Below are 18,618 nucleotides of genomic sequence, written 5' to 3'. Positions count from 1 at the left end.
GGGAATCGAACCCACCTCTACTCATTTGATCACCCGAGGCTGAGTGCACCCCGTTCCAGCCCTCGTACCACTTTTCAAATTTCGTGGCAGAGCCGGGAATCGAACCCGGGCCTCTGGGGGTGGCAGCTAATCACACTAACCACGACACCACAGAGGCGGACTTTTATTATTATTACTGTAATATTCGTCATGAAGATTATGTAGACTGTGGTTAACGTAGCTCCAGTTGCGGGAGTTTCATCTTGTTTACTGCTCGGACTATACTGCAGCATCTGTTAGGAAACCAGGGAGTCCAGCGACCCTTCTCCATTCATATTTTTCTTTTACCCAAGGCCGTTTGTTGAACAAAGCAATGAATCTACATGTTTTGTTGATTAAACGGTGCCGCGACATAGCGCTGTAGCACGAAAATTCAGACGAAAATTACTGATTTTATACAATGAGTGACATTATGTAAACATTTTAATGTTAATATACAGTGTGTACCTTTGCTTAACAGAGTTTATGCATTTTTATTTCGACATTTAACGTCCGAAAATATTTACCATGTGTCATCCGAAAAACCGCGTCAACTGAAGTGGCTTATTTCAGATCAATCAATCAATCAATGAATCAATCAATCACTACTGATCTGCATTTAAGGCAGTCGCCCAGGTGGCAGATTCCCTATCTGTTGTCTTCCTAGCCTTTTCTTAAATGATTGCAAAGAAATTGCAACTTTATTGAACATCTCCCTTGGTAAGTTATTCCAATCCCTAACTCCCCTTCAGATAAACGAATATTTGCCCCAATTTGTTCTCTTGAATTCCAACTTTATCTTCATATTGTGATCTTTCCTACTTTTAAAGACACCATCCAAACATATTCGTCTACCGATGTCCTCCCACGCCATCTCTCCACTGACAGCTCGGAACATACCACTTAGTCTAGCAGCTCGTCTCCTTTCTCCCAAGTCTTCCCAGCCCAAACTTTGCAACATTTTTGTAACGCTACTCTTTTGTCGGGTATCGCCCAGAACAAATCGAGCTGCTTTTCTTTGGATTTTTTCCAGTTCCTGAGTCAAGTAATCCTGGTGAGGGTCCCATACACTGGAACCATACCCTACTTGGGGTCTCACCAGAGACAAATATGCTCTCTCCTTTACATCATTACTACAACCGCTAAATACGCTCATAACCATGTGCAGAGATCTGTACCCTTTATTTAAAATCCCATTTATGTGATTACCCCAATGAAGATCTTTCCTTATGTTAATACCTAGGTATTTACAATGATCCCCAAAGGGAACTTTCACCCCATCAACGCAGTAATTAAAACTGAGAGGACTTTTCCTATTTGTGAAACTCACAACCTGACTTTTAACCCCGTTTATCATCATACCATTGTCCACCGTCCATCTCGCAGCACTATCGAGGTCACCCTGCAGCCGCTCACAATCTTGTAACTTATTTATTACTCTGTACAGAATAACATCATCTGCGAAAAGCCTTATCTCTGATTCCACTTCCTTACACATATCATTGATATATATAAGAAAACATAAAGGTCCAATAATACTGCCTTGAGGAATTCACCTCTTAATTTTTACAGGGTCAGATAAATCTTCACCTACTCTAATTCTCTGTGTTCTGTTTTCTAGAAACAGAGCCACCCATTCAGTCACTCTTTTGTCAAGTCCAATTGAACTCATTTTTGCCAGTAGTCTGCCATGATCTACCCTATCAAATGCCGTAGATAAGTCAATCCCCATACAGTCCAATTGACCTCCTGAATCCAGGATATCAGCTATATATTGCTGAAATCCTACAAGCTGAGCTTCAGTCGAATAACCTTTTGCTAAACCCAAACCGCCTTCTGTCAAACCAGTTATTAATTTCGCAAACATGTCTAATATAATCAGAAAGAATGCTTTCCCAAAGCTTACATACAATGCATGTCAAACTGACTGGCCTGTAATTTTCAGCTTTATGTCTATCACCCTTTCCTTTATACACAGGGGCTACTATAGCAACTTTCCATTAATTTGGTAAAGTTCCTTCATGCAAACAATAATCAAACAAGTACTTCACATATGGTACTCTATCCCAACCCATTGTCTTTAGTATATTCCCAGAAATCTTATCAATTCCAGCTGCTTTTCTAGTTTTCAACTTTTGTATCTTACTGTAAATGTCATTGCTGTTATAGGTAAATTTTGATACTTCTTTAGTATTAGTCACCTCCTCTATCTGGACATTATACTTGTAACCAACAATCTTTACATACTGCTTACTGAATACTTCTGCCTTTTGAAGATCCTCGCATACACACTCCCCTTGTTCATTAATTATTCCTGGAATGTCCTTCTTGGAACCTGTTTCTGCCTTAAAGTACCTATACATACTCTTCCATTTTTCACTAAAATTAGTGTGGCCACCAATTATGCTTGCCATCATGTTATCCTTAGCTGACTTCTTTGCTAGATTCAATTTCCTTCGCATTGCCTTCCCAATTGACATTTGGTAAATTGAGATCACCCGCTACGATCACGTTCCTTTCCTTACCGTTTCCCACATAGCTGATTATCTTATCAAATAATTCTGAATCAGCATCTGCGCTACCCTTTCCTGGTCTGTATACTCCAAAGACATCAAGTTGCCTATTACCCTTAGAAATGAGCCTTACCCCTAGAATTTCGTGCTTGTCATCTTTAACTTTTTCGTAGCTTACAAATTCTTCTTTCACGAGAATGATTACTCCCCCTCCTACCATTCCTATCCTATCTCTACGATACACACTCCAGTTCCGTGAGAAAATTTCTGCATTCATTATATAATTTCTCAGCCATGATTCAACTCCTATTACAATACATGGTAAGTATATATCTATTATATTACTTAATTATATTCCTTTCTTTACAATACTTCTACAGTTGAGCACTAACAGTTTTATGTCATCCCTACTTGATTTCCAGTTCCCTGTTCCCTTAACACCGCTCCCTACTGCACCCTGTTTTCCTGGATGTACCTCCCTATAACCCTTCTAAACAAATTTCCTAACTTCTATCGTAGAGTCCTGATTTTTAGGTACTGATAGGTTAGAATAGGGGCTGCCTGGTCGAGGCGGTAAAGGCGTGCTCGGTTCGCCAGGAAGGACGTGGGTTCGAATCCCCGTCAGGAAGTCGTAAAATTTAAGAAACGAGATTTCCACTTCCGGAGGTGCACATGGCCCTGAGGTTCACTCAGCCTACACTAAAAATGAGTACCATGTTAATTCCTGGGGGCAAAGGCGGCCGGGCGTAGAGCTAACCACTCTACCTCATCACGTGCCGAGGTTAACAATGGTGGAAGCCTTTACCTTCCACTCCTCCAAGGGCCTTCATGGCCTGTACGGAGGTGACTGTGCTTTTTTGATAGGTTAGAATGCAAACTTACTTAAGCCAGTAACAAGTATACAGTACACTGCACAACGGATGTGCTATGCGATATGCATAGATATTAGGGGTACAACCTATAGAATTCTTTGAATTTATGCTACTCTTCCTACATCGTGGTACAACGGGTTGCATGACACTTACTACAAACCAAATTACTTTGCATTCTAACCTATTACGACCTAAAAATGCGAGGTATACTTATATGGACCACTGCGGTTTAAGTGAAGGCCATCTGGGCGCAGATCCCTGTCTCCTACCCACCCATTAGGTCGGGGTTCTACTCTAAGTGGTAAATTATATGAAATAGTAAAAGTCTCAAAGAGGTCTAGTTGAGTGACGAAAGAACTACCGGAAATATGATGAAGGAAGCGAACACCAAAAAGGTTTAAAATGGCACTACGAGTAATACGAGTTCTTTTCTGAGAAGTAATTGAACTCTGCTGTGAGTCATTTGTTACTCGTACAGTGAACAATTTGATAGCCCTGTCTGTAAATATGATCGGCAGAAAATGTGCCGTAGACAGTCTCGACCGATCTGAAACACACGTCAAAATGTAGCCTGCAGTGGTGTTTTCTCTTGGTGGCAAGTCGTGTGCAACGCCCAAAGGAAATAAAAATAAAACGTTTTTCTTCAATACTCAGTGTTTCGAGCGGCCAGCGTTACGACAATGCACTTCTAACCCAGCCAACTGTCCGGGTAACCATCAGCGCCCATATGGCAGTTTGTAAGGGGGGGGGGGGAGACCTGTGGGTACGTAGTATTTTTAATATTTTGGAAGATAAATGGTGACTTGTATTCTGTGGTAGAATAACCCACGGTGTTCCCTGCCTGTTGGTGGGGAACGGTACTACCGCTTCTGCGTAATACTGACTTTTACATTTTTTTCTGGAAAGGAAAACACCTGTCTAGACTAGATTTTTGCCATTCCCTGAGAGATAGGGGGGAGGGGGTGGGGCGGCCCCACCTTGCCCCCGGGTATGGGCGCCCTTGCGGGTAACAGTCCACTGCCGGTGAATTCCAACTTCGTCACTGCTTTACCCAACAATCGCACATGGTAGCCTATAAAATCTTTCACTCTTTCTTTTTAATGTTATCTAGTTCGAAAAGAGCAGTCTTTTTTGTGGGCTATCTATTTCCATGTTCGATGCTGAACCTACACAGGTCTATCCCGAATATTAAACAGAAAAATAATAACTCACCAACATTTCAGAAAGTCATTGAAAGTGATACTTATTTCTTTAGCATATTTAGCACGGTAGTTAAGTGTTCGTCCGCCTCTGTGGTGTATTGGTATTAGCTGCCATCCCCGAACGCCCGGGTTCGATTTCCGCCTCTGCCACGAAATTAGAAATGTGGTACGAGGATTGGAACGGGGTCCACTCAGCCTCACGGGAGGTCAACCAAGTAGAGGGGGTTTGATTCCCACCTCAGCCATCCTCGAAGTGATTTTCCCACTTCTCCAGGCAAATGCCAGCAAGGTACCTAACTTAAGGCCACGGTCGCTGCCTTCCCTCTTCCTTCCAATATTTCCATCCCCCACAAGCCCCTATTAAGCATAGGTACTAGTCCTCCTTCACAATTGTATCCCCGACCCAAATTCAACTTTGAGACGGTAGAGGTGTGATCCCTCGTTGAGCCCAAAGGAAAAGCCAACCCTGAACGATAAATGGATTAAGAAAGAAAGTTAAGTGTTCACTATATGTTTTGCCTTGGGATCTGATCTCTGAACGATTGAAATTAAATAAATAAATAAATAAATAAATAAATAAATAAATAAATAAATAATAATGGTGTGTACCTATTATGAATTCTGATGCTGAGGACGGCACACACACACATCTAGCCCCTGAACCACCTGAATTAACCAATGAAGGATTCTCTCTCCGACCTGACCACGATCAATCAATCAGTCACTACTGATCTGCATTCAGGGCAGTCGCCCAGGTGGCAGATTCCCTATCTGTTGTTTTCCTAGCCTTTTCTTAAATGATAGCAAAGAAATTGGAAAATTATTGAACATTTCCCTTGGTAAGGTATTCCAATCCCTAACTCCCCTTTCTATAAACGAACATTTGCCCCAATTTGACCTCTTGAATTCCAACTTTATCTTCATATTGTGATCTTTCCTACTTTTAAAGACACCACTCAAACTTACTCGTCTACTGATGCCCTCACACGCCATCTCTCCTCTGACAGCTCGGAACATACCATTTAATCGAGCAGCTCGTCTCCTTTCTCCCAAATCTTTCCAGCCCAAACTTTGCAACATTTTTGTAACGCTACTCTTTTTTCGGAAATCACCCAGAACAAATCGAGCTGCTTTTCTTTGGATTTTTTTCCAGTTCTTGAATCAAGTAATCCTGGTGAGGGTCCCATACACTGGAACCATACTCTAGTTGGGGTCTTACCAGAGACTTATATGCCCTCTCCTTTACATCCTTACTACAATAACTAAATACCCTCATAACCATGTGCAGATCTGTACCCTTTATTTACAATCCCATTTATATGATTACCCCAATGAAGGTCTTTTCTTATATAAACATCTAAGTACTTACAATGAACCCAAAAGGGAACTTTCACCCCATCAACGCAGTAATTAAAACTGAGAGGACTTTTCCTATTTGTGAAACTCACAACCTGACTTTTAACCCCGTTTATCATCATACCATTGTCCACCGTCCATCTCACAACACTATCGAGGTCACCCTGCAGCCGCTCACAATCTTGTAACTTATTTATTACTCTGTACAGAATAACATCTGCAAACAGCCTTATCCCTGATTCCACTTCTTTACACATATCATTGATATATATAAGGAAACATAAAGGTCCAATAATAGCCTTGAGGAATTCCCCTCTTAATTATTACAGGGTCAGATAAAGCTTCGCCTACTCTAATTCTCTGAGATCTGTTTTCTAGAAATATAGCCACCCATTCAGTCACTCTTTTTTTCTAGTCCAATTGCACTCATTTTTGCCAGTAGTCTACCCTATCAAATGCCTTAGAGTCAATCGCAGTGCATTCCATTTGGCCTCCTGAATCCATGATATCAGCTATATATTGCTGAAATCCTACAAGCTGAGCTTCAGTCGAATAACCTTTCCTAAACCCAAACTGCCTTCTGTCAAACCAGTTATTAATTTCGCAAACATGTCTAATATAATCAGAAAGAATGCTTTCCCATAGCTGACATACAATGCATGTCAAACTGACTGGCCTGTAATTTTCAGCTTTATGTCTATCACCATTTCCTTTATACACAACCCTCCATTCATTTGGTATAGCTCCTTCACCAAACAATAATCAAATAAGTATTTCAGATATGGTACTATATCCCAACCCATTGCCTTTAGTATATTCCCAGAAATCTTATCAATTCCAGCTGCTTTTCTAGTTTTCAACTTTCGTATCTTATTGCAAATGTCATTGTTATCATAGGTAAATTTTAATACTTCTTTAGTGTTACTCACATCCCCTATCTGGACATTATCCTTGTAACCAACAATCTTTACATACTGCTGACTGAATACTTCTGCCTTTTAAAGATCCTCGCATACACACTCCCCTTGTTCAGTAATGATTCCTGGAATGTCCTTGTTGGAACCTGTTTCTGCCTTAAAGTACCTATACATACTCTTCCATTTATCACTAAAATTTGTATGACCACCAATTATGCTTACCATCATGTCTAGATTCAATTTCCTAGTAAGTTCCTTCAATTTCTCCTTACTTCCATAACCATTTCTAACTCTATTTCCAGTCTGCACCTCCTTCTTAGTCTCTTTACTTCTCTGTTATAATATAGTGGATCCTTACCATTCCTTACCACCTGTAAAGGAACAAACCTATTTTCACATTCCCAGAGTCTGTTTACATTTTTATTTACCATTTTCCAGCGATCATAGTTACTTTTTAAAAACTTCCTAATGCCTGTTTTATCAGCCATATGGTACTGCCTAATACTTCTAATTTTAATATCTTCCTTTCTTTCACATTTATTTTTAACTACGACAAAAACAGCTTCGTGATCACTAATACACTCTATTACTTCGGTTTCTCTATAAAGCTCATCTGGTTTTATCAGTACCACATCCAAAATATTCTTCCCTCTACTTGGTTTCATCACTTTCTGAATCAGGTGCCCTTCCCATATTAACTTATTTGCCATTTGTTGGTCATACTTCCTGTCATTCGCATTACCTTCCCAATTGACATTTGGTAAATTGAGATCACCTGCTACTATCGCATTCCTTTCCGTATCATTTCCAGCATAGCTGATTATCTTATCAAATAACTCTGAATCAGCATCAGCGCTACCCTTTCCCGGTCTGTACACTTCAAAGACACCAAGTTGCCTATTATCTTTAGAGAAGAGCCTTACAAACCCAGGATCCCTTGGATCAAAAGCGAGCACACTAACCATTGAAGCTGGCCACAGGTTGTCATATTCCATTCTTCGTGATATAAAGCAACGTTGAAGCAAAAATTACTCAGCTAAAATATCTGGATTCGTAAAACTTTGAGCGTCAATTTGTTATGGTATGACATCGCGGTATGTCTTAGTGGTGGTGATTATTGTTTTAAGAGGAGGTGCAGCTGGGCAACCGTCCTCTATTAACACGGAAAAATGAAATGAAATGTTGTATGGCTTTTTGTGCCGGGATATTACAGGACGGGTTCGGCTCGCCAGTTGCAGGTCTTTCTATTTAACTCCCGTAGGTAACCTGCGCGTCGTGATGAGATTGAAATGATGATGAAGATAACACGCACACCCAACCCCCGTGCCATTGGAATTAACCAATTAAGGTTAAAATCCCCGACCCGGCCGGGAATCGAACCCGGGACCCTATGAACCGAAGGCCAGTACGCTGACCGTTCAGCCAACGAGTTGGACTCTATTAACACTAATGAGAGGGAGGAATGGAAGGGATCAGACACTTCGAGAAGTGAAGATATCGGTCAGGGAAAGACGAGGGCCGCGAAGGGCGTGAGAATGAGGGACTCCCTGGCCCTCGTAACCCTGGTGGCGTCGGGATCGGGAAAGAGCAGGAGGTGATCAGGGGAAGGTCGGGTAGGAAACTGAGGAGCCTGGCACGGGTGAGTGGAAGGAATTCCAGGACACGGCTGAGGGCCCTGTGGTCGCCAACCCACCCTTCCAAATTGAGAGCCCCTGGGGTCCCTTCCAGTCGCTTCTTACGACAGGAAGGGGGTGTTATTCTATCGACCCCATCCAGAGGGGGAGTAGAATACATCTTCTGCCAGGGCTCCTGGCTGAACCTGGCATTTGTTCCACTGCCCGGCCTCTCTTGGTCAATTTGTCTTCTCTGCCGAACCCGACGGTATTGGCATTCCGAGGAGTCATTCATTTTAAATTCCTTCGTGGCTCTTCCTTAACTAACAAGCCTCTTCGTTTTTTCACTGATTAGTTTTAGTCCAGTTGTACCGCCGCGGGCTGATTTCTGGTCGTTTAGCCACGTTCGCACTGAGGAGCGAGATCCTACTCTCTCTTATACAAGATGTTTGGGAGATAAGTCCAAATCATCTTACGGAAGGTAGCGATGAATACCTTCAATTCGTAAAACATGATTTAAAAAAATAGCGAATGGTTTGTCCGATATTTGTGAGGTAGGTAATAGCTTCCTTTGTCCCTCGGCTTATACAACCCGCCGTACCATGCTTCAGGTAAATTGTACGAAACCGTTCTACATACAGTACAAGAAGCGAACGTTTTCATACTGGTAAATATTGTAATGTATGTCAGCAAAACCATAAGTCGTTTATCATTAAATACTACCTGAGCTACAAACATCAAACTGTCAACTGATTTTTTAATAGGACATTATTTTGACATTACATGTATTCAGCGCTCTATCAATAACCAACAGGAAAAATAATATTTATTCTCATCTCCCAAACACCTGTTTTCACAGATTCGTTTTCGAAAAATAATTCTTTATAATCAGAACAATTATGTAAGTACTTACGCCATCACGTCATAATTCATCAAACAGTAGACGTAAGAGCTAATTGTCAGTATTTTTTTTTTTCGTACGAGTATATTTGTTTTAAGCTGGCAATAAATAAGAAATGAATAGTCGTGTCTGATACGTTTCTTGCCATTTCACTACAAGAAATACTGCGAAGTATGTAGCTCCACAATTCCGGTCCTACTGTTTATGTGTAGCAGAGCAGGTGTTCGTTGTGTCCGGCAGAGTTACATTTACACGATGCGGAAAAATCGACCGAATTATTAGTTTTGTCTCTGACGGTACTGTCTATGTATTAGCCTACAAAGTTTTGTTGAGTTGGCGAAACCTTCGCCTCTATGATGTCAGCCTACAGAAGTGATTAATCGTGTATTCTTCTTCAACTACTAACACCGCTTTTCCCATAGCTGTGGGGTCGCGGGTGTTAATTGTGTAGGTGGTGTATTGTCTGAATGAAGAGGAGAGTGAGTGTTGGGACAAACGCAAACACCCAGTCCTCGAGCCAGAAGAATTAATCAGTCTCGATTAAAATCCCCGACCTGGCTGGGAATCGAACCTGGGACCGTCTGAACCGAAGGCGAACGCTGACCATTCAGCCAAGGAGTTTATTACTTCGGGATATACCCATCTTACGGGTTCGCTACTCGTCTGTGAGTGAGAAGTTCCATTTTCCTTTGTGATGCTATCAACAATAAATATTATCTACAGACCGCTAAATGACGCTTGCGCGTTGCATTTCGACACTGCCTTCTTGTAAACAGGTCGCGATACAGAGAACAGTTACTGCTCCTGTTGGCGGAACTAGGAACTCAGAGCAGATAGGTTAATATTTAAAAGATAAAACGAACGTCGAACGGAGAACCGGGGGTTAATTTCAAGTTTCCATCGATCTCTGTTGGAGTCGAGCCCGTGATTTTAGGGGCAAAGTGCCATGAGGGTAACCATTCTACCACTAACAGTGGCTTCTTTTTTTTTTTTTTTTTTTTTTTTTTTCAGAACTAACTAAGAATATTCAGAGGTAAATACTGTGATATGCGGAGATATTCATCCTTCTAACTTCAGTCCGAATGGAGAAGGTACTCCAAATGCGGTGATAGAAGGCGTCATAAGAAAAAATCCCCTTACACTAAGCATAAGTGTAACTAGAAGTTTTTCGTTGATGCGGAGATTGAAATATACTGACATTAAGAAATGTTATATACATTCCACCTATCAAAATCTTCCATGACTGCCATTGCGTTTCTACATTAAAATCGTGAATAAAAATTTTAAGGAACCATCTTCTGCGATTTTCTTTAAAATTCAATGGATTGCTTTTCTTTATATTTTCCATTACACACTTTTAGCTGGCAATCTCTAAATTCAGGAAGTATTACAATTTAACATATATTACAACTGTATTGTTGCTAATATACATTATATCACAAATCATGCAAATTTTAGTTTCCCGCTGTACACCAGGTTTTATATTGAACATACCTGTTAGTTTACCTTTTGATTTTAATGAATGCAAACATATTACAGCAGCAGGATTCTCTGAGAAGGAGACTACAATTTTAAATTTATCGACAGCTTCGCTGAAATCGTTGGATGCTCCTTGTAAATAAATAGCAACCCTTCTAACGTATCTTGTTCCAGATTTGCCCTTGAATTGGTTTTAGCATGTGTAAATTTAGAGCAGAAACTCTCAGAACTGTTCGCTGGAATTGTGGCAAACTTCTTAAGGGCATGACAGAACACACTGCCTATTTTATATCTGCCGTACTTCTCCACTGAGTGAAGTCATCACCGCCAAGCGCGCTGCCCACTTTTCTATTCTTCGTAGGGCTGTGACTGCTTTAAAGTTTAAAATTAAATTATTTTAATAGTCTTACATTTTTAAGAGAGGAGAATCATTAGGGTGCCAGCCACACCCCTTAATTCTGCCTATTGACTAGATACGTTGAAGGATGAAGAGATCAACATTGCAGTGGCGAAGCGTGAACTACGTAAGGGGGTAGACAGAGATCTTTTTTTTAAAAGTATTTTAATCACATTATATTCGGAATTTTGTTTTCGACGCATACAGATCTATATTCAATATTATATTAATGACTCTGAAACTAAGAAAAACCCTATAAACAACCTGTAACCCCACGTGCACTCGTTAAAAAAATAGACTAAATAGGCAGCGGGAGTTGTCAACATACTTTTAGAATGAGAAAATAGCAATATATTTAATTGTTATGTAGATTTAATAAGAGACATAAGAAACAAATATATTTTCGTACAAGTCACTTTAAACAATATTCAATCTGCCTGCCCTTGAAAAATGAAAACCTACAACCTGTTTTCCAGTCTTTGACCGCGTCAGGGATGTAATGAATAGCATATATTATAGGCTATTATTACAATGGAGTCGTCACTCTCAAGGTGATTTATTAATGACTGATAAATGCTATGAAATGATATTGGGGAGTGTTGCTGGAATGAAAGATGACAAGGAAAACCGGAGTACCCGGAGAAAAACCTGTCCCACCTCCGCTTTGTCCAGCACAAATCTCACATGGAGTGACCGGGATTTGAACCACGGTATCCAGCGGTGAGAGGCCAACGCGCCGCCATCTGTCCTTCAATTCAGCAAGTATATCTATTACTCTCGTCTTGAAGTCAGACGTCTTGCTAAGATGCCACAGCAATTCCTTCTCTATAGCTAAAGTTCCCAAGTTAGACAGTCTCTGGCTGGTCATCGAAGGGAAGGGAGAGGGTGGAACCTGGGGCCGGGACTTAGCCTACTCCTGTCGAATAGTACAAAGTGGTTTGCTCAGTGCTCAACATCTCAACAGACAGATGAATCATCATCATAATCATCATCAACAGTGTTGTATGCCCTCACTCCATATACAGAGTGCAGAGAGGTTTGGAATTTAATCCAGGCTTTTGGCTTGCAATCAAGTGATTTGAAATTGTATATCACTAACTCCTCTACTCTGCTGGCCAACACTCTGATGGTGAACTGGCGAACATTTTTTCCACCAACAAGACTCAAACTGGCTAACTATGGTATCTGACCATGTAGACTTTTAGCTTTGACAATCCTGGCAACCAGATGGGCACTAGTAATAAACATATATAAACTCTTCCAATATACAGTGGAACCTTGGGTTGCGAGCATAATTCGTTCCGGCAACATGCTTGTAATCCAAAGCGCTCGTATATCAGAGCAAGTTTTCCCATAAGAAACAATTGAAATGCGGATGATTCGTCCACAACACAAAAATATTTATTCGCATACCATTTCTAAAATAAAATATAATGTACAACAAATTAAAATGCACTTTTTCTTACAATAGAATTATTGTTGGTGTGAGGGAGACGAGAGATGACAAGAGACGATTCACTGTGTAGCACATATTTCACTAACGGAATCACTGCTATCTGTTGGCTCACTGGAATTCTTTTCGTGCAACTTTAATGAGGAACCTGTCCAATGACTGTTGCTTTTGCCTCTTTTTGAGGATTTCACAGAAATGTGACATTGCATTGTCATTTAAGTGATTCATCACTCGCACTGCTGCAGCCTTATTCAGGTGGTGCTTTTCTACAAAATTTTGCACCGTTTCCCACATTTAGCACTTCTCTCGAATCTCAGTTGAAGTGAGAGATTCCATTGGCTTTTCCTCCTCCTCTTCCCCAGATGAGATCTCCATAACCTCCTCCTGTTGTTCACGATGCAGGTCCATCAGTTCATTGGTGGTCAGTTCCTGGCTATGTTCTTCCACCAGCTCATGAATGTCCATGCCATTCACCTCCAGCCCCATAGTCTTCCCTAAGGACACAATTTCATCGACAATCGGCGGGTCATTGTCGCCAACAATCCCCGCAAAGTCACATCCAATAACACATTCAGGCTACAGCTTTCCCCAAGTGGAAGTGAGAGTTCTCTTGGTGACTCCATCCCAGGCTTCATTGATGATCTTCAGGCAGTTCACGATGTGGAAATGATTTCTTCCAAACTCTCGGAGGATAAGGTTTGTTTCTTCGGTCACTTCGAAGCATCACTGAAATAGTGCTTTGGTGTATAGCTTCTTGAAGTTCGAAATGACTTACTGATTCAAAGGCTGGAGTAGTGGAGTAGTGTTGGGAAGAAGGAAGTTAACCTTAACGAACTCGAATTCCTCCAGTAAGTCGTCCTCGAGGCCTCTAGGCCTGGAGGATGAGCAGGAGCCCTGTCCATAACCATCAAGACGTGCAGCGGCAGATTATTTTCTGAAAGGTATTTCTTCACTACAGGACCAAAGACCTCGTTCATCCATTCAACAATCGAACAGGGGAGGGGAAAACGTAGGCATACGTGACGCTCGTATTGCAGAACCTCACTCGCTTATCAAGTTACAATTTATTTAAAATGTTTGCTCATCTTGCAAAACACTCGTAGACCAAGTTACTTGCATTCCGAGGTTTCACTGTATACTACTTATTAAACGGACAGTAAAAGCAAAGAGAAAACTTCTGCATACAGGCCAAGAAGGCCCTTGGAGGAGTGGGAGTGAAAAACTTCCACTATACATAACCTCTATGCACTCTTTATATGGAGTGAGGACATACAACACTGTTGATTATGATTATGATGATGATTGATCTGTCTGTGGAGATATTGAGCACTGAGCAAACCACTTTGTACTATTCAACAGGAGTAGGTTAAGTGCCAGCTCAGGTTCCGCCCTCTCCCTTCCTGTTATTACATACTGCATAAATACTGCATCTACTCTAGCTGATAGTCATTTTCTTCACTACAGGCAAGAGCCAGCATTACCAACAGAGAAGACTTGCTTCGCTAAAATTAGAGATATGTTTTATATTTACAGAGATGGCCTGCCTCTCCAGGTGGCTTGTGCTCTTGGTGATAGCTGTGGTCTTTGCTGCAGGCCAGCATCAGTGTCCAGAGCCTCAGTCAGCTCTCAGACTTCCTGGTCATGCTACTGTCTATGGTGAGTAGACCTACTAGGCAAGTATCGTAACAAGTACAGAAAGGTTGCATTTTGTCAATACTGAAATTGGTAAATTTTATCAAGGAATTTTGTGGTAATCAAATTGTAGTAATAATTTCTAAATACTAAAGTGAATACTGAAAGATATACTCCTATGTTTATTGCAATTTTCATTTTTTCATCATATTTTTCAGATTACCGAGAAAATGGTAACTTTGAAACAACCATATTCAACAATTGCACACTGATGTTGAAGTGAAATTATTGGAAACCACACTACATTTGAGTCTTAGCACTTTAAAATTTGAATTAAAAATGGTTGTTCTTGCTCAGAAATTGATTCCAAAACCCCCTATTTACAAACTAGTTGCACTGCCATTGTCATTACAAGTTGAAAGCAGATTGACTTTGCTAATCTTTTAGTAAAGACTATCATAGAGAGCTAAAAAATTGAGTGAGATTCAAAAAGTTACGTAATGCAAGCCCTTGTTAACTTCCAGATTACTTGGTTAATGATTCTTATATCATTATCCTTGTGGTCAGATTATTACTTAGAAGTATACAGAATTCTGATAATAAGGTATACTTGCTCTCAGGTAGTACAGCACATTTTCAGTGATGTCTTAGGTTGAAACTGACAAAGGGAGAAACATCCTTTACAGTATATTATTTTAAAGTTCATACACAAGGGTTGCTACTTTAATAGTGGCTACTATTTTTTTTTTTACAACCCATACAAAAGAGATATCTCAGTGAAACTACTCAGTCCCTCGGTACAGTCACCAGCATTGTGTAGAATCCATTGCCAGCAACATGGTAAGTTTACTATGTTCACGTCACAGTACCTTTTCTCTGGATGGTGTTGCATGAAGAGTATCTGGAACATTTCAGTACCTCAGATGCTTAACTCTGGAGAATAATGGTAATGGAAAAGTACTTCACAGCCATATGGAGTATACAGCTCCACCACTGGTTGCACCACATGCATCCAAGCATTGTTCTACAAAATGATTGGAGGAATGTACAGAAAGTGTCCCTGCTTGTTTAGCAATTCTGGTTGCAGGTTATGTTCAAAAAATGAAGTTATTCCACACATTCATGGTTTGTCCTTGGGGTATGGTATGTGATAGGGTAATGCTTTCACAGTCACACACAAGGATCGATATCACCTGCACATTTCTGGGGTTCTGGCGAACTACTGCTTTTTATGAGGAGCTGTAATGATACCACTCGTTCAATTGTCATTTCATTTTTGGCTCATACAGTTGTACATATGTCTCATGCCGTACAATGATACTGTGTAGAAAAGCTTGCTATTCATACTGTGTGTCATTGCCATTTCTAAAATTCCATTGAACGGTGTAGAACCTGTTGGGTTAGAATATTTCTCATGCTTAGGGGGTTCTTCAGAATATAAAGCACAGTCTTAGGAATTATTCCTCTCACTCAAATTAATTCACAAATTGTCTGGTTGGTATTAATCACCATTAACACGCCAACAACATGCAACGTCCTCGTGACTGACCAGGGCAGCCTGGCTGAAACAGGAGACATGATTATGCTACTGTGCTGAAAGGTGTTGCAGGTTCCTAGTTCTTTTTCTGAGTGCCTTGTTGGTACCACTGTACCACAGGCACATTTAATCTTTGTCCAACAGAGAACTTCTTTCAAGAACATCGTGGTTACTTACCTTTAGGTCACCAGTTCACAGGCAGCATTTCTTAGCAGCATGGTGAATGCAAGGAGTGCTGGATGGGAGAGTCCCTGTACTATGTATGTATAGGTACTTTAAGGCAGAAACAGGTTCCAAGGAGGACATTTCAGGAATCGTTGATGAACAAGGAGAGTGTGTATGTGAGGATCTTCAAAAGGCAGAAGTATTCAGTCACCAGTATGCAAAGATTGTTGGTTACAAGGATAATGTCCAGATAGAGGAGGTGACTAATACTAAAGAATTATTAAAATTTACCCATGATAAGAATGACATTTACAATAAGAAACAAAAGTTGAAAACTAGAAAAGCAGCTGGAATTGATAAGATTTCTGGCGATATGTTAAAGACAATGGGTTGGGAAATAGTATCATACCTGAAGTACTTATCTGAGCTATACCAAATGAATGGAGAGTTGCTATAGTAGCCCCTTTGTATAAAGGAAAAGGTGATAGACATAAAGCTGAAAATTATAGGCCAGTCAGTTTGACATGCATTGCATGTATGTTTTGGGAAAGCATTCTTTCTGATTATATTAGACATGTTTGCAAAATTAATAACTGCGTCAATAGAGGGAAGTTCGGGTTTAGGAAAGGTTATTCCACTAAAGCTCAGCTTGAAGCAGGATTCCAAATAGATATAGTAGATATCTTGTATTCAGGAGGTCAAATGGACTGTGTCACGATTGACCTATCTAAGGCTTTTGATACAGTAGATCATAGGAGACTACTGGAAAAACAGAGTACAGTTGGACTAGCCAAAAGAAGAGTGATTGAATGGGGGACTTCATTTCTAAAAAATAGATCTCTGAGAATTAGAGTAGGCAAAGCTTTATCTGACTTTGTAATAATTAAGAGGGGAATTCCTCAAGGCAATATTATTGGACCTTTATGTTTTCTTATATATATAAATTATATGAGTAAAGAAGTGGAATTATAGATAACGCTTTTTGCACATTATGTTACTCTGTATGGAGTAATAAATAAGTTACAAGATTGTGAAAACTGCAAAATGACCTCGATAATATTATGAGATGGTACGATGGTACGATGATAAACGGGGTTAAAAGTCAGGTTGTGAGTTTTACAAGTAGGAAAAGTCCTCTCAGTTTTAATTACTGTGTTGATGGGGTGAAAGTTCATTTTGGGGATCATTATAAGTACCTAGGTGTTAATATACGGAATGATCCTCATTGGGGTGATCACATAAATGAGATTGTAAATAAAGGGTTCAGATCTCTGCACATGGTTTGAGGGTATTTAGGTGTTGTAGTAAGGGTGTAAAGGAGAGTGATAAATCTGTGGTAAGACCCCAATTGGAGTATGGTTCCAGTGTTATTTGATTACTTTATTCAAGAACTGGAAAAAATCCAAAGAAAAGCAGCTAGATTTGTTCTGGATGATGTCCGACAAGAGTGGCGTTACAAAATTATTGCAAAGTTTGGGCTGGGAAGACATGGGGGGGAAGACAAGCTGCTCGACTAAGTGGTATGTATGCATCTATCAGCTTGACTATGATTGCCACCAATGTTCCGTATTGAATTACTGTTAATTATGTCAAGGTCCACCTTGTCAATACAATTCAAAATCTAGTATATATACTAAATCATCAAATACATAAATATACATAAATTCAAGTTTTGAGAATTAAAATTCTTTTCTTAATCTTGTAGATTAAAATCACACGCATGTTAAAGTCCTTATATAAAACTATTTTATTTTATGTCCTAACAAAGAATACTGGATAAAAACAATACAATACAATACAATAACATTAAAAGTTCAAACATGAATATCATTCATGTTATGTCCGAAGTCCTATAAAAAGTTGCGTATGGTACTAAAATTGAGCTAGTTTATAATTATCTAATGCAGTGGCAACACGTGACGTTTTGAGAAGTGTTACCACACTCCTTCTGAGAGTATATTGTCGCTCGCACTGCAGCATTTTTATGAGCAATATAGATCTCATTTCATAAAAGTGAAGGACTTGATAATTGATATTATATTTGTACAAGATAACATTATTTGAAAATGATGAAATGGCACATAATATATTGAACACTAGTGAGCATCAACATCATAGAAACTAGCAGTCTCGATCATGCACTAATTGAAAATAGTTCACATCATGTTAAATGTATGGCAGGCTGTTCATGCACTCATAAAGTTTAAAATTAATTTCCAACGGAGCTTCAAGGCTTACCTCAGTATTTCCTATTTGTACTTAAGGTTGATACAACGGCATGTTGTGGCATCGAAAATATCTATCACAGCATCGTAGAAATTAGGCCTCTTCATTAAGTCACTCAGAAATTTCTTCTCAATTGCAATCAAAGAAAGTGTAGAGAGCATGTCCTGTACTTGTGAATATCTTTGGAAGGTGTGTATCCTTTTTTAAGGCTGAGAAGCTTCTTTCAGCAGATGTGCTAGTTGCCGGGATGGTGAGAATGAGGTCATTCAATTTTGTTGCTTCTGTGTATGCTTTTTTTAAGACCACTGGTGTGCAATATTAAATTGGTATTGTAAAT

General features: G+C 39.9%; 1 protein-coding gene across 1 annotated transcript in view; it reads left to right on the top strand.

The window, feature by feature from the left end:
* The window catches only part of LOC136877757 (G-protein coupled receptor family C group 6 member A), a 166,522-nt gene that overhangs the window by 37,484 nt on the left and 110,420 nt on the right, over positions 1 to 18,618 (top strand). Inside the window, exon 2 of the mRNA XM_068228736.1 lies at positions 14,255 to 14,377. Within this exon, the coding sequence (XP_068084837.1) occupies positions 14,257 to 14,377 (121 nt within the window). The 5' untranslated portion in view covers positions 14,255 to 14,256. The remainder of the gene's footprint in view (positions 1 to 14,254; positions 14,378 to 18,618) is intronic.

Source organism: Anabrus simplex, chromosome 7, assembly GCF_040414725.1.
Source record: "Anabrus simplex isolate iqAnaSimp1 chromosome 7, ASM4041472v1, whole genome shotgun sequence".
Lineage (NCBI taxonomy): Eukaryota > Metazoa > Arthropoda > Insecta > Orthoptera > Tettigoniidae > Anabrus > Anabrus simplex.
The sequence above is the reverse complement of the archived record's forward strand: the minus strand, read 5'-3'. Positions and strand labels throughout refer to the sequence as shown.